This window comes from Euprymna scolopes, chromosome 3 (genome assembly GCF_053919585.1).
Source record: "Euprymna scolopes isolate OS-2025 chromosome 3, ASM5391958v1, whole genome shotgun sequence".
Classification (NCBI taxonomy): Eukaryota; Metazoa; Mollusca; class Cephalopoda; order Sepiida; family Sepiolidae; genus Euprymna; species Euprymna scolopes.
Window position 1 is genome coordinate 52,023,777 of NC_136484.1, and position 12,486 is coordinate 52,036,262.

Consider the following 12,486-nt stretch of genomic DNA (forward strand, 5'->3'; position numbering starts at 1 on the left):
TATAATAATATATAATAATTAGAATTAAATATAATACATAGTTGATATAATAATATATAATAATTAGAATTAAATATAATACATAGTAGATATAATAATATATAATAATTAGAATTAAATATAATGCATAGTAGATATAATAATATATAATAATTAGAATTAAATATAATACACAGTAGATATAATAATATATAATAATTAGAATTAAATATAATACATAGTAGATATAATAATATATAATAATTAGAATTAAATATAATACATAGTAGATATAATAATATATAATAATTAGAATTAAATATAATGCATAGTAGATATAATAATATATAATAATTAGAATTAAATATAATACATAGTTGATATAATAATATATAATAATTAGAATTAAATATAATACATAGTAGATATAATAATATATAATAATTAGAATTAAATATAATGCATAGTAGATATAATAATATATAATAATTAGAATTAAATATAATACATAGTAGATATAATAATATATAATAATTAGAATTAAATATAAAACATAGTAGATATAATAATATATAATAATTAGAATTAAATATAATGCATAGTAGATATAATAATATATAATAATTAGAATTAAATATAATGCATAGTAGATATAATAATATATAATAATTAGAATTAAATATAAAACATAGTAGATATAATAATATATAATAATTAGAATTAAATATAATACATAGTTGATATAATAATATATAATAATTAGAATTAAATATAATACATAGTAGATATAATAATATATAATAATTAGAATTAAATATAATGCATAGTAGATATAATAATATATAATAATTAGAATTAAATATAATACATAGTTGATATAATAATATATAATAATTAGAATTAAATATAATACATAGTTGATATAATAATATATAATAATTAGAATTAAATATAATGCATAGTAGATATAATAATATATAATAATTAGAATTAAATATAATACATAGTAGATATAATAATATATAATAATTAGAATTAAATATAATACATAGTAGATATAATAATATATAATAATTAGAATTAAATATAATACATAGTTGATATAATAATATATAATAATTAGAATTAAATATAATGCATAGTAGATATAATAATATATAATAATTAGAATTAAATATAATACATAGTTGATATAATAATATATAATAATTAGAATTAAATATAATACATAGTAGATATAATAATATATAATAATTAGAATTAAATATAATGCATAGTAGATATAATAATATATAATAATTAGAATTAAATATAATACATAGTTGATATAATAATATATAATAATTAGAATTAAATATAATGCATAGTAGATATAATAATATATAATAATTAGAATTAAATATAATACATAGTAGATATAATAATATATAATAATTAGAATTAAATATAATACATAGTAGATATAATAATATATAATAATTAGAATTAAATATAATACATAGTTGATATAATAATATATAATAATTAGAATTAAATATAATACATAGTAGATATAATAATATATAATGATTAGAATTAAATATAATACACAGTAGATATAATAATATATAATAATTAGAATTAAATATAATACATAGTAGATATAATAATATATAATAATTAGAATTAAATATAATGCATAGTAGATATAATAATATATAATTAGAATTAAATATAATGCATAGTAGATATAATAATGTATAATAATTAGAACTAAATCCTTAAGTATTAATTTATATATTCATTTAATTAAAATAAGAAAAATATTATATAATTAGTGTATTTTAAAAATAAATATAAGTAGGAATGTGTTTTATTAATGTGATGTAAAATGCAATAACCAATTTACACTAGTTTGGAGATAATTATTAAATCTAATTGAAATATTTGTACAAAGTAACTACAAGTTAAAAGTAATACAATTTAGGGTACAATTTATAAAATAATTAACGATTAATAATTAATTAAATAAAATGAAATATTAAATAAATACGGTTATAAATATATAATAGTTCACATTGAATTAAAATTAAGATTCCTTTTAGAATAACAATAGTAATAAATTTAAAAAACAAAACGAAAATTAAGATAAAACCAATAAAATATATAAGTTAATAAATGAATATATAATTAATGAATTTGAAACATATGTCAATAGTAACAAAACTAAGTAATCTTAATGCAAAAATATAGCTTAAATGATATTGAATACTTAGTTGTTTCATTAAACAAATTTAAATAAATTATTTGATAAAATTTTAAGATATTCAGAACACATTTAATATAACAACTGGGATATATTTGAATTCAATAGACTAGATTAGAGAAAATATAATTATTTGAAGTAAATCTAATAGACATATCAGGTAATCGTTGAAATAAATTAGGTTATGGTAGAAATGGATAAAACTCATACATAAGCAGAGATTAATTTATATTGAAAATTGTTTTAAATATTAAGATTAAATGAATAATATAATCAATAAAACATAAAATTAAATTAATAAATAAAGATTATAAATTAAATAAAATAATACAATTAAATAATAATATAATTTATTAGTAAAGTTAAAACCCATAAAATCTATAGAATGAGATTAGTTTAAAAATGGTAGATAAATCACTTTAATCTGGAAAGTTATCCCATTTGGATGGATAATAAATACAGGATTGGAAAAAATAGCAAAATCTCTCGTATTAATGTTAAAAATGATCAATTAAAACTAATTAAATGGAAATAACAGAAATGTTTGGAACATAAAAATATACTGAGATGAGTATATTTGCTGATGACACCACTCTCTATAACAGGCACAAGGAGAAAACAAATGAACACATATCTAAGGAAATGGCAAAAACACTAGAGGGAGACTTCCAATCTGTAGTGGAATGGGGACAAAAATGGATGATCACATTCAATGCTGTCAAGACTAAGCTTGTCTCCTTCAATAATTACAAGAAAGCTTCTCTACCACCAATAACAATGGCCAAGAACACATTACTCGAAAGTACTTCCTTTAAACTCCTCAGCCTAATGTTTACAGGGAATATGAACTGGAATAGATACATTGAGAGCATTGCCAAGACTGCTGTGAAGAAGATGGGTTCTTTCTACCGTGCTAGAAAACTACTTACGCCTGAAAGTATCTTGTACCTCTATAAGGCCACCATTCGCCCATGTATGGTGTATTGTTGTCACATTTGGGCTGGTGCCTCTGGTACTTGTCTCTTACTCCTGGACAGGGTTCAAAAGAGAGTCGCTAACCTGATAGGTGCTGAACTGTCATCTAGGCTTCAGCCTCTGTCCCATCAATAAAATATTGCATCCCTCTGCCTGTTCTACAAGTACTTTAATGGTGAATGCTCTAACGAACTCCAAGCACTTGTACCCCCTCGACGTGAATACCACCGACAAACCCGATAAGCAGCTAAATCCAACCCCTTCACAGTAGAGATCCCTAGGTGTAAGAAAGCCTTTTACTCTAATAGTTTCTTTCCCAGAACTGCTAGACTCTGGAACTCCCTTCCGGGATTCTGCTTTTCCAACTGTACTGACATGCAGAAGTTCAAGTGTAATGTGAACAGACATCTTTCTACTCATCTCCCTTCATAATACCCCTGTAACTTATGTCCCCAATAGTAGCCCCATGCTTCAAAGTGACACTGTGCCTTGTTTGGGGTGAAAATTGAATTAAAAATTTTTTTTAAATATCTACTTAATTAAAAATACTTATACATGTCAATGAATATCAATACAAATGCAATTTATTAATACGTGAATTTAATGTTAATGACTCAACATTAAAATTCAAACATGGCGTAACAAATTAAAAAATAATTGCAACTTCTCTTCCAATTTTGGATTTTGTAATCATCCTTTATTTTCTTTTAAAGTTGATAAGTTCTTTTTCTTCTGATGAGTTAAGGGCGAAATAAATTCAAAAATTGACATAATTACATGAATGATTCTGCGCTATGAAACAGGTGCTGTCAAGAATTGTGCATTTCAACGTACTATAAGAAATAAACGGTAAGATGGTCAACATCTTGAAATTTGGAATATAGACTTTTGTAATCTATAATATAAAACTGAACGTCTGTGTGTGTGTGGTCACGAATAGGCTCCAATATGGTTGACTATTTTAAAAAACTGATTACATATAATGATGGAAAATGTATCGAGGATCAGGAATGGGTATGTTTTCTAGCAGAACGGTGGTTCATAAAAATTGTGGGGTCTGTGTTCGCGCCTGGCCCCCAAAGTATGGAAATAAAAAATGAAAAAAAAAAAACGTTTACAAGGGTTTTTGATATAGATGTACATAAGAATACTTTGATAAGTATGTTTCAACTTAAATAGGGATGGTATAATAAAATTGTGGGGTCTGCGTTCGCGCCTGTACTCCATGGAAATACGGCACAAACTTTAACAAAGACTTTTCATATCTATTTGCGTAAGTATACTTTGATAATTATGTTTCAGTTTGAAGAAATATGGTATAATAAAATTATTGGGTGTTCGTTTGCGCCTGACCTCCATATAATGTAAATATGTCACAAAGTTTAAAAAGGTTTTTTAAAAGGGGTGAGGGTCCACAATAATACCTTAACTTTAATCTTAATTCACGTTAGCTTTTATTTATTTTTTTGAGTTGAATCATATTGTGTCGAATAAATTCACGTTCTTATTAAAGTGAAAACCAAAAAAAAAAAAGTTGGAATTTTAGACAATTCTCGACACAAATTTTGCATAACTGTTTTTTTCCTTCTCCACTTGCACGTGGCACTCTTTCGAAAATAGATAAATAATAAAAAATAAGAACGTTACTTGTTAGTGTGTCAAAAGAAGGAAAAAATCCTGCTCACATGATTACGTGTCTTTTTAAAAGCATTTACATAACCTTTTTATTTTTATTTATATATATGTGTTTAAGCTTTTTTTGTCAATGTACTAGAAGGAATTCAGTTGATTACGTGTTCTTTACATTACAATAGTACAACCCTGAATCCAATGGTGCAATACTGCACTGTTCAATACTGTAAAACTGAAACGAAGCTGTTCTGCTTGAAAAGGGGTGCATTTTCTCCTTATTCATATCGATTCTTTGCTTTAAAAAACTGAAGTAATTATGTGTTTACTTTTTTAATATCCCATTTTGGTGTTTCGAATTATTTTACTAAAGTAAATAAAGCTTCATTATTTTTCCAAACTGAAATAAATGTTACCATAGTCAATAAAAGTTCAGTACATGTTTTTTTTTTTGTTTTGAAATAGTTTTTAATGCTCTTTACTTGAAATCATTTCAGTGAACCGAAATTAAAATAAAATTTGAAGGGATAACTACTTAAATGAATTTTTATATAAACTACACATGCCATAATCGAATATTCCTCAAGCACAAAATAACGGAAAACATTAAAATATGTTTATAAATATTCCTTACGTTGACGGAACTCTCATAAATTGTTAACACAGAATGCTCAGGTGCCCCTCCTTCAAATTGAAAACGGGGCTCTCCATTTCAAAGTTGCTGCCATTTTGATTTTTTTTTTAAAACCGGTTCGTGAATTAATAAAAAAAAAATGTTTTTACAAACTACTTAAAATACAAACCAATGAACTTTTCTACCATAAAAGTAACTTTTATTGACTATGGTAACATTTATTTCTTGTATATTTTTATTATTATATAGGTAACATTTTCTGTTTGTAAGGAAACATCATTTAGTTGGTCACTCTTGGCTACGAATGGAAACAAAGTTGATATAAAAATATATATTTTCGCGAAAATTATCTTCACTTTCATCATATTTTGCTTAGGGTAAAATTTTTGAGTCACAAAACCAATCTCTTTACAACCCCCTCCTTTTCATAACCTATCATACTTTCATAAATCACAGTCCATTTTCTGCAGGCTGTTTTTGAACCCAGTCAACGGCGGGTACTTATGCTAGTATATATATATATCTGAATTATTAAAACAATTATTCTCATCCTGGTTGTAATATTTGCAATGTTTCGATATTCTTACATCATTCATGGAACATAACATAATGAGAATGAAAGTCTGAATAATCGAAATTCTAGTTTCATCTAAAAAGAATCCTGCAACAAATGTATTAGGTGTATATTATAAGCTTGCAAAAATATACATTAGTTAAATATAATGGTTAAATTGAAATGCCAGGCATTAAACATTTCATGTTGAAAACACTTTTATTTTTAAAACAAATTTAAATTGTTAATAAACAGGAGTTCAGTTAACATTTAATTTAAAAAACGTAAAGTTTTATTGAAAAGAAATTATTATCTCTCTCTCACATATATATATATATATATATATATATATATATATATATATATATGACCTTGTCTGTGTGAGGAACGGTCTTTACAAAACTCCTGTCAATTTTTCATCTACAGACTTGAAACTTGATATATAGGAGATTTGAACTTGTGCAACAAATTTGATTTCGTTTTTAGCCAGTAAAAATAGTTGCAAAGGAATCAAAATGGAAAAGAATTTGAACTTGGCAGGAATAAGTCGACTAAATATGTACCTTCCAGGCATGCACAAATATACATTCATATGTTAAACAACATTATTATTCAACTTTTTATATGTGCATGAATGTGGCTCAGAGGATAACGAATAAGGCTGGAAAGCTATATGTTTTGGTTTCGATTCTAACTGATAGCACCCAAGTTATTTTTTTTTTTTTTTTAACTTCTGAAATCACTACTGTATATTGAGTACTATTGACTCTATAATAATAAACACGAAATCTGCATGAATTAAAATATCACATTCAAGCATATTTTATGACTGTGCAACACCGGATGACCTGCTAGTAGTAATTAAAACTAAATAAAATAATGAATTATTTTTATTATTACATTTTTTTTTAATTAATATTATTATTTGTATTTACTGTGGAGATTAAAAGGGTTTCATTTGAAAAAAAAGCTTCGTCTTGTGGCCGATAGTGTAATATTATCTGTATGGAATTAGTACTTCCTACTTTCTCTTTATGTAAATATGAAAAAGAAAATGGAATGCAGACTGATTAAATATTCATCAAAATCAATTCAAAATACATTTTGGTTTATATAACAGCTGCATGTACACCAGGTTTTGATGGCAAAACAGCTGTCTCTGCTTTATCATTATTTGCATGGCGAGTGCTCGTCTGAGCTCCAATCTATAGTCCCCAACTTGCCAAACTTTCACAAAAATCACCAAACTAGCTACAACCACTACCAACAATTTCTCCCACTCTCTATCTGTGCCCAAATCTAAATGCAAATTCCATGATCAAAGCTTCTTTTCTAGAACTGTTCGCCTGTGGAACTCTGTTCTGCTGGCCTGCTTTCCAGCTGACTACAATAAGGTCGTCTTCAATTCCAACGTAAACAAGTTCTTGTTTAGCCGTCCCTTAAATAATTAAATTCTCAATTCCCATCACTCACGATTACTATGCTGTTGTCCCAATGACCACCACACACTCATTAATCCTTATCCTCAAGTGGCCTTCAGACCTTGATAAGTGGTGACTTTCTTGTAAAAAGTAAAAAAAGCCTTGATAAGCACTTCTTTAACCTACAAATCCACGCAAAAGTCATCATCAATTTATGTTAGATGATGGTAAATTAGTTTGCAAACTGATATTTGATGAAATGGAAGAATGACTGATCATATGACAGAAAATTCAAATCTTTTATTATAAACAGTTTTATTTTAATAATGTCCTCTTCATTCTATTCGTCTTTTTTTTTTTTTTTTTTTTGAAATGAAAAAAAAAATAGATAAAGTAAAAAAACAGAATCATTAGAAGAATCTGATCACAGTAAAAAAAAAAAATTACTGTGAAAATCCAAACAAAAAAAATTCCTCAATAAAATACATTTTTTATGAAGGATAACTTAGCTACAAAATTGCAAAACAAAAATTTTTAAAGTTTAAGAAGAAAAAAAAAAAAAAAAAAAAAATCATCGGTATCTTATGTAACCGATAAAATTTCAACCAAAAATTTTTTTTTAATTTTAAATTATTATTAGAGATTTTTATCCTCGGCTCCCAAATCAACAGAGATCAGACCATTCCTCTAATGATCAGGTTACTCTTGATTGCGGTGTAATACTGTTCCTGTGCAGTTCTAGAAAGTTCATCCTCCAAGGCTTAGTCTTTTCTCTTAGTTTATTGCTAATTGCCTTAGGTGCCCTTGATGGAGAATGCTGAAAGAGCTACCCAGGAACTTTTTGCAGGTCAGAGTGGCCCCTTCTCAGGGGAGGGGGGCTAACTTCTCAATCCAACTTTCCAACCCTGGTCTCTAAGATTTTGCAGAGGGAGAGAGAACTAAAGACCCATTACTTTACTGTCCCGTCTGACTTGTAATACAAACACATGTGCAAATGGAAGTTAAAATGAAAAATATTTCACCTAGTATTATGATAAACCTTTAAAGTTTAATTGCAGAAATAAGTAGGGAAATGTCAAAGCCTTATTTTTGTATTAAGGGCATATGTAAGTTTGTTTCTGCTTTGGTGAATCAGGAAAAATGTCTCCAGTTTAACGGTATTCTTAGCCAGAGTAAGTATTTTCAGAAAACACACGCGCAAAATTAATGATATTCATACCAATACAATGTAAGAAAAAAAGTAGGCCAGTCAAGATCAAATATCAATATGTCAGATAGATTGCTATTTAGGTATGTCTTCAAAAATCCAACAACAAAATATAATATGCAGTAAGTGCTCAATTTGTTACATTTCATGTTCATTAATGAACAAAACAAAAAATATATAAATAAAGAGAAACAAGTTGAGCATGCAGGGTCCCCCTCCATGAGTGAAAAATTTACTTTCACCTTGATTTATGTTTGTACAAAATTATTAAAAAATCCAAGATGTAATTGAGAAAAATGCAAACAAATGAACGGATGAACAATTTGGGGTAATTTCATCTCTATAATACCCCCTGGGGGGGGGGGACCAGAGTTATCCTGGAAAATCCATCCAGGCAAAAATTTACTTTCACTATGACTAATGTTTGTGCAAAATCTTTTAAAAATCCAAGGCGTGATTATTGAGAAAAGTGCAAGCAAACGAACAGGAGTGAATTACTAGGTCCAATCTCTCCTTTGTGGTGGGATTACAAAACTTAAATTTGATTCATGCAATACTTTATTTCAGCTATAACAAATAATATAATTTCAGCTAGAACAAACACAAATTTGACTCAAATATTTTAAGTTACTATAGTTTACCCTGTGGATTTATTATAAGTGAAACAAATGATTACGTGAATCAAATTTGAGGTATAGAAAATTAAATGAAGTCAGTCTTTTTTTTTTTTTTGGTCCAAAGTTGGTCAAAGATAGCCTTGAATTTGTCAAATCGATATTTGATTCTGCCTAGCCAGTTTATCATTTTCTACCACCACGTTGCTTGCAACAAAATATATTTTGTGTCAGTTTCTTTCAACAACATTTATTCCAGCTATGAAGATTGTTAGAATGGAGACATTCTTTTTATTCATGACCTAAACAACATATACTGCTTACAAAACTAATAAAAAAAATGTCTACATTGCTATATTTGTTTAGAATACATAGTAAACTATTTATTTATTAAAATTACTCAAAAACAAAATTTATTTATTCAAATTACTTAATATTAGGTGAAGTAATTTCATTTATAACAACTAATTAAAATGTTTTAATGAAATAATACGCAACTTTTCACGTATGATGTCAATTGGCATATGAACTACTTTTCAGCGTAAACTTATTTTTTCCTATGTAACTCAGTAAAATATATTTTATTATAGGTTTTTAACATCTATGGAGACTCATTTACATAAATATGTTTTTATAAAAAAAAAAGTCTCCACTATTTGTTTACATTGTACTTGAGTAAGAAACTATTATTTATGTGAAGAAACTTATAAAGTAATCATTACATATTTACACTCACATTGCAAAAGGAGTTATAAAAATAATTTCTTTTGTGCCTTACTATAGCTTAATCTTTCGTTTAATAACTTTCTCTTTTTTCACCAGGCTAAAGACTAACATTTTTTTACTCAAGTTGCAAAGGTGGTTTAAAACAAATTTCTTTATTAAAATCTTCCATTTTCATGACTCCAATTAGCCTTGCTAGTGTGTGGGTATGTCATCCACTTACAGCTGTTTTGCAGTATCATGCTTCTCAGTATGATCAGATATGATGAGCATTTCAAATTGAGATTCAAAACCAGGCAGCTAATACAATAATCATAAGTTATTTCGCACTTCATTTTTGAAAAAAATATTTGCTTACATTAAAACTCAACTTTTATGATGGAGAATAATGCTTTATACTAAGTGGAAATTCATTTCTAATACAAAATGATTTTCCATTCCACAGGTACCAATGCTAAAGAAAACAATGAAGAAAACCTACCTGGTCCTGAAGTATTGAGAGTTTTACGCATGTCTTCCAATTGTTCAACAGGGCAATCTAAAACGGCCACCCCAGCTCCAGCTCGACAAACTTCAACATCAGCCATCATTTCCCACCTGAAAACAGGAAAAAAAACACAATTTACATTACAAATCTATGCAGTCATGCATAGCATGTGACAATTTGCTTGCTTTATCGATAAGGTTGTCTAACTCATTTCCTATAAACTGTTTAAATTTTAGTAAAAGATACAAATTTATACTGGCTTGAACCTGATAAATAAATGACATACAATTTCAAAGGTGAAATTATAAGTTTGTCATGATTGGAGAGAAAAATATTTTATTATTTTAATCAAAAACATAAAATTGCATATTGTTTTCAAGCTATATTACAGAAGATAACAACAACATTGGTACCGTCTGTTTCAAATCTGATAAAAAGAGACAGTATGTGATGGTGCTTTGTGGATTCTCCTCAGTCTTTTTTCTGCTCTGTTGCTTTGGAAAATAGTGAATCATGCACTGTGCGAGATTGCAACAATATTTCAATCCTTTACTGTATTTTTTTTTTAAGTTGCAGTTTATATTAGTATAGTTTACAGATATATATATATATATATATATATATATATATATATATATATATATATATATGAGAGAGGAAGAGAGAGAGAGAATGTTGCAGCAAAATCTGAAACTAGAGCTACACCAAGATCATCGCTGACATGAGCTGTCATAAGTTAACAATCTGTCATATGATCAAGGAGAATATTGGTTACTCCTGTCATAAAGCATACAAACTTTCCTTCCTCTGCCTTGATCCTTGGCATCATTTACCATGATAGAAACGCTATGCTTCTGTTCTTCATTCAAAAGGGCTCGAAAGTCACCACATAGTTCTACTAGGAGTTGTTGATCAGTAAAGCCCTGAATGGACTGGATTGCCACTAGATGCCTCTACATCTTCCAGCAGGACCCAGGTGCTGCACACAACATGACCCAGGCATGGTTGCTTAACAATATTTCTCACCACTGGTTGCTGGATTTATGGCCACTTTCTTTACCTGAAACTCCAACATGGTTGACTATCTGAAAACTACCATTGTGGAGGCTTTTGTTACTATAAACAAGGATATTGTTGCCAAAACGTGTGACACATTTTATACCCATCTTAAGATGATCGACTCTGCCAGAGGTGTTCACTTTGAAAAAATAATGCAGCACATTTCTAAATGTTGCTAAATAAACTGTCAGCTCTCTGCATATAAGACTTAATTTTATTACCTATTTCATTTCCTTTTGTCAGGTGTCAGATTTTGCTGTAACACTCAATAAGAAATCAATGTCATCGCCTGCCAGTGTCTGGTGAGTGCAGGTCACAAACAGTTCAGAACTGTTGATTGTAGTTTTAAATTGGTAGCCCCCTCCCTCTTGTAGTGTTAGTATACTAAAGCCGAGTTCATTGACATTTATTTCCTTAAGGCTTTTTCCTTATATACTTCAATGACACAAAGTACATGCTAAAGTATCCTTTACTTCTGGGATTGAGTTATGTTTGAAAATATTAAATCTTAATCTTTCTAATTGGTTGTAATTTGTAACTAACTCAACAAATTATCCATCTCTCACTTAGCTATCTATGTATTTCTTTCATACTCTCTTATACTATGTGTTGATTCAACCACAAATAGTTGTCAATGTCTGAGCATTTTGAAAGAATGACTCGTTTCAGATAATTTACATAGTGGATTTGTACACACTGTAAACATATGTAAATTAGATAGGAAAGTCGTAGAAGTTTTTATTTCTATATTATCCTTATGCAAATTAAACAAATTTTGGTAATAGTTGTAGTCTAGTACACACACACACACACAATATTTTTTTTTAATTTATGAATTGCTCCTCTTAACCAGTTAGAGCTTTTATTATCCTGGTAGGTGTGCTTTATTCAAAACATAACAATTCCAGTATATTCATTATTTCAACTGGGTATCCTTTTTATATTATCTCACTCAATTTT

At 27.5% G+C, this 12,486-nt stretch overlaps 1 protein-coding gene across 24 annotated transcripts in view; it reads right to left on the reverse strand.

Annotated features, from left to right (window-relative positions):
* LOC145255000 (uncharacterized) overlaps positions 1-12,486 on the reverse strand; it is a 471,291-nt gene that overhangs the window by 18,798 nt on the left and 440,007 nt on the right. For all 24 annotated transcript variants that reach the window (XM_080113928.1, XM_080113930.1, XM_080113927.1 and 21 more), the window contains one exon: positions 10,462-10,577. In XM_080113928.1, coding sequence (XP_079970054.1) covers positions 10,462-10,577 — 116 coding nt within the window. The remainder of the gene's footprint in view (positions 1-10,461; positions 10,578-12,486) is intronic.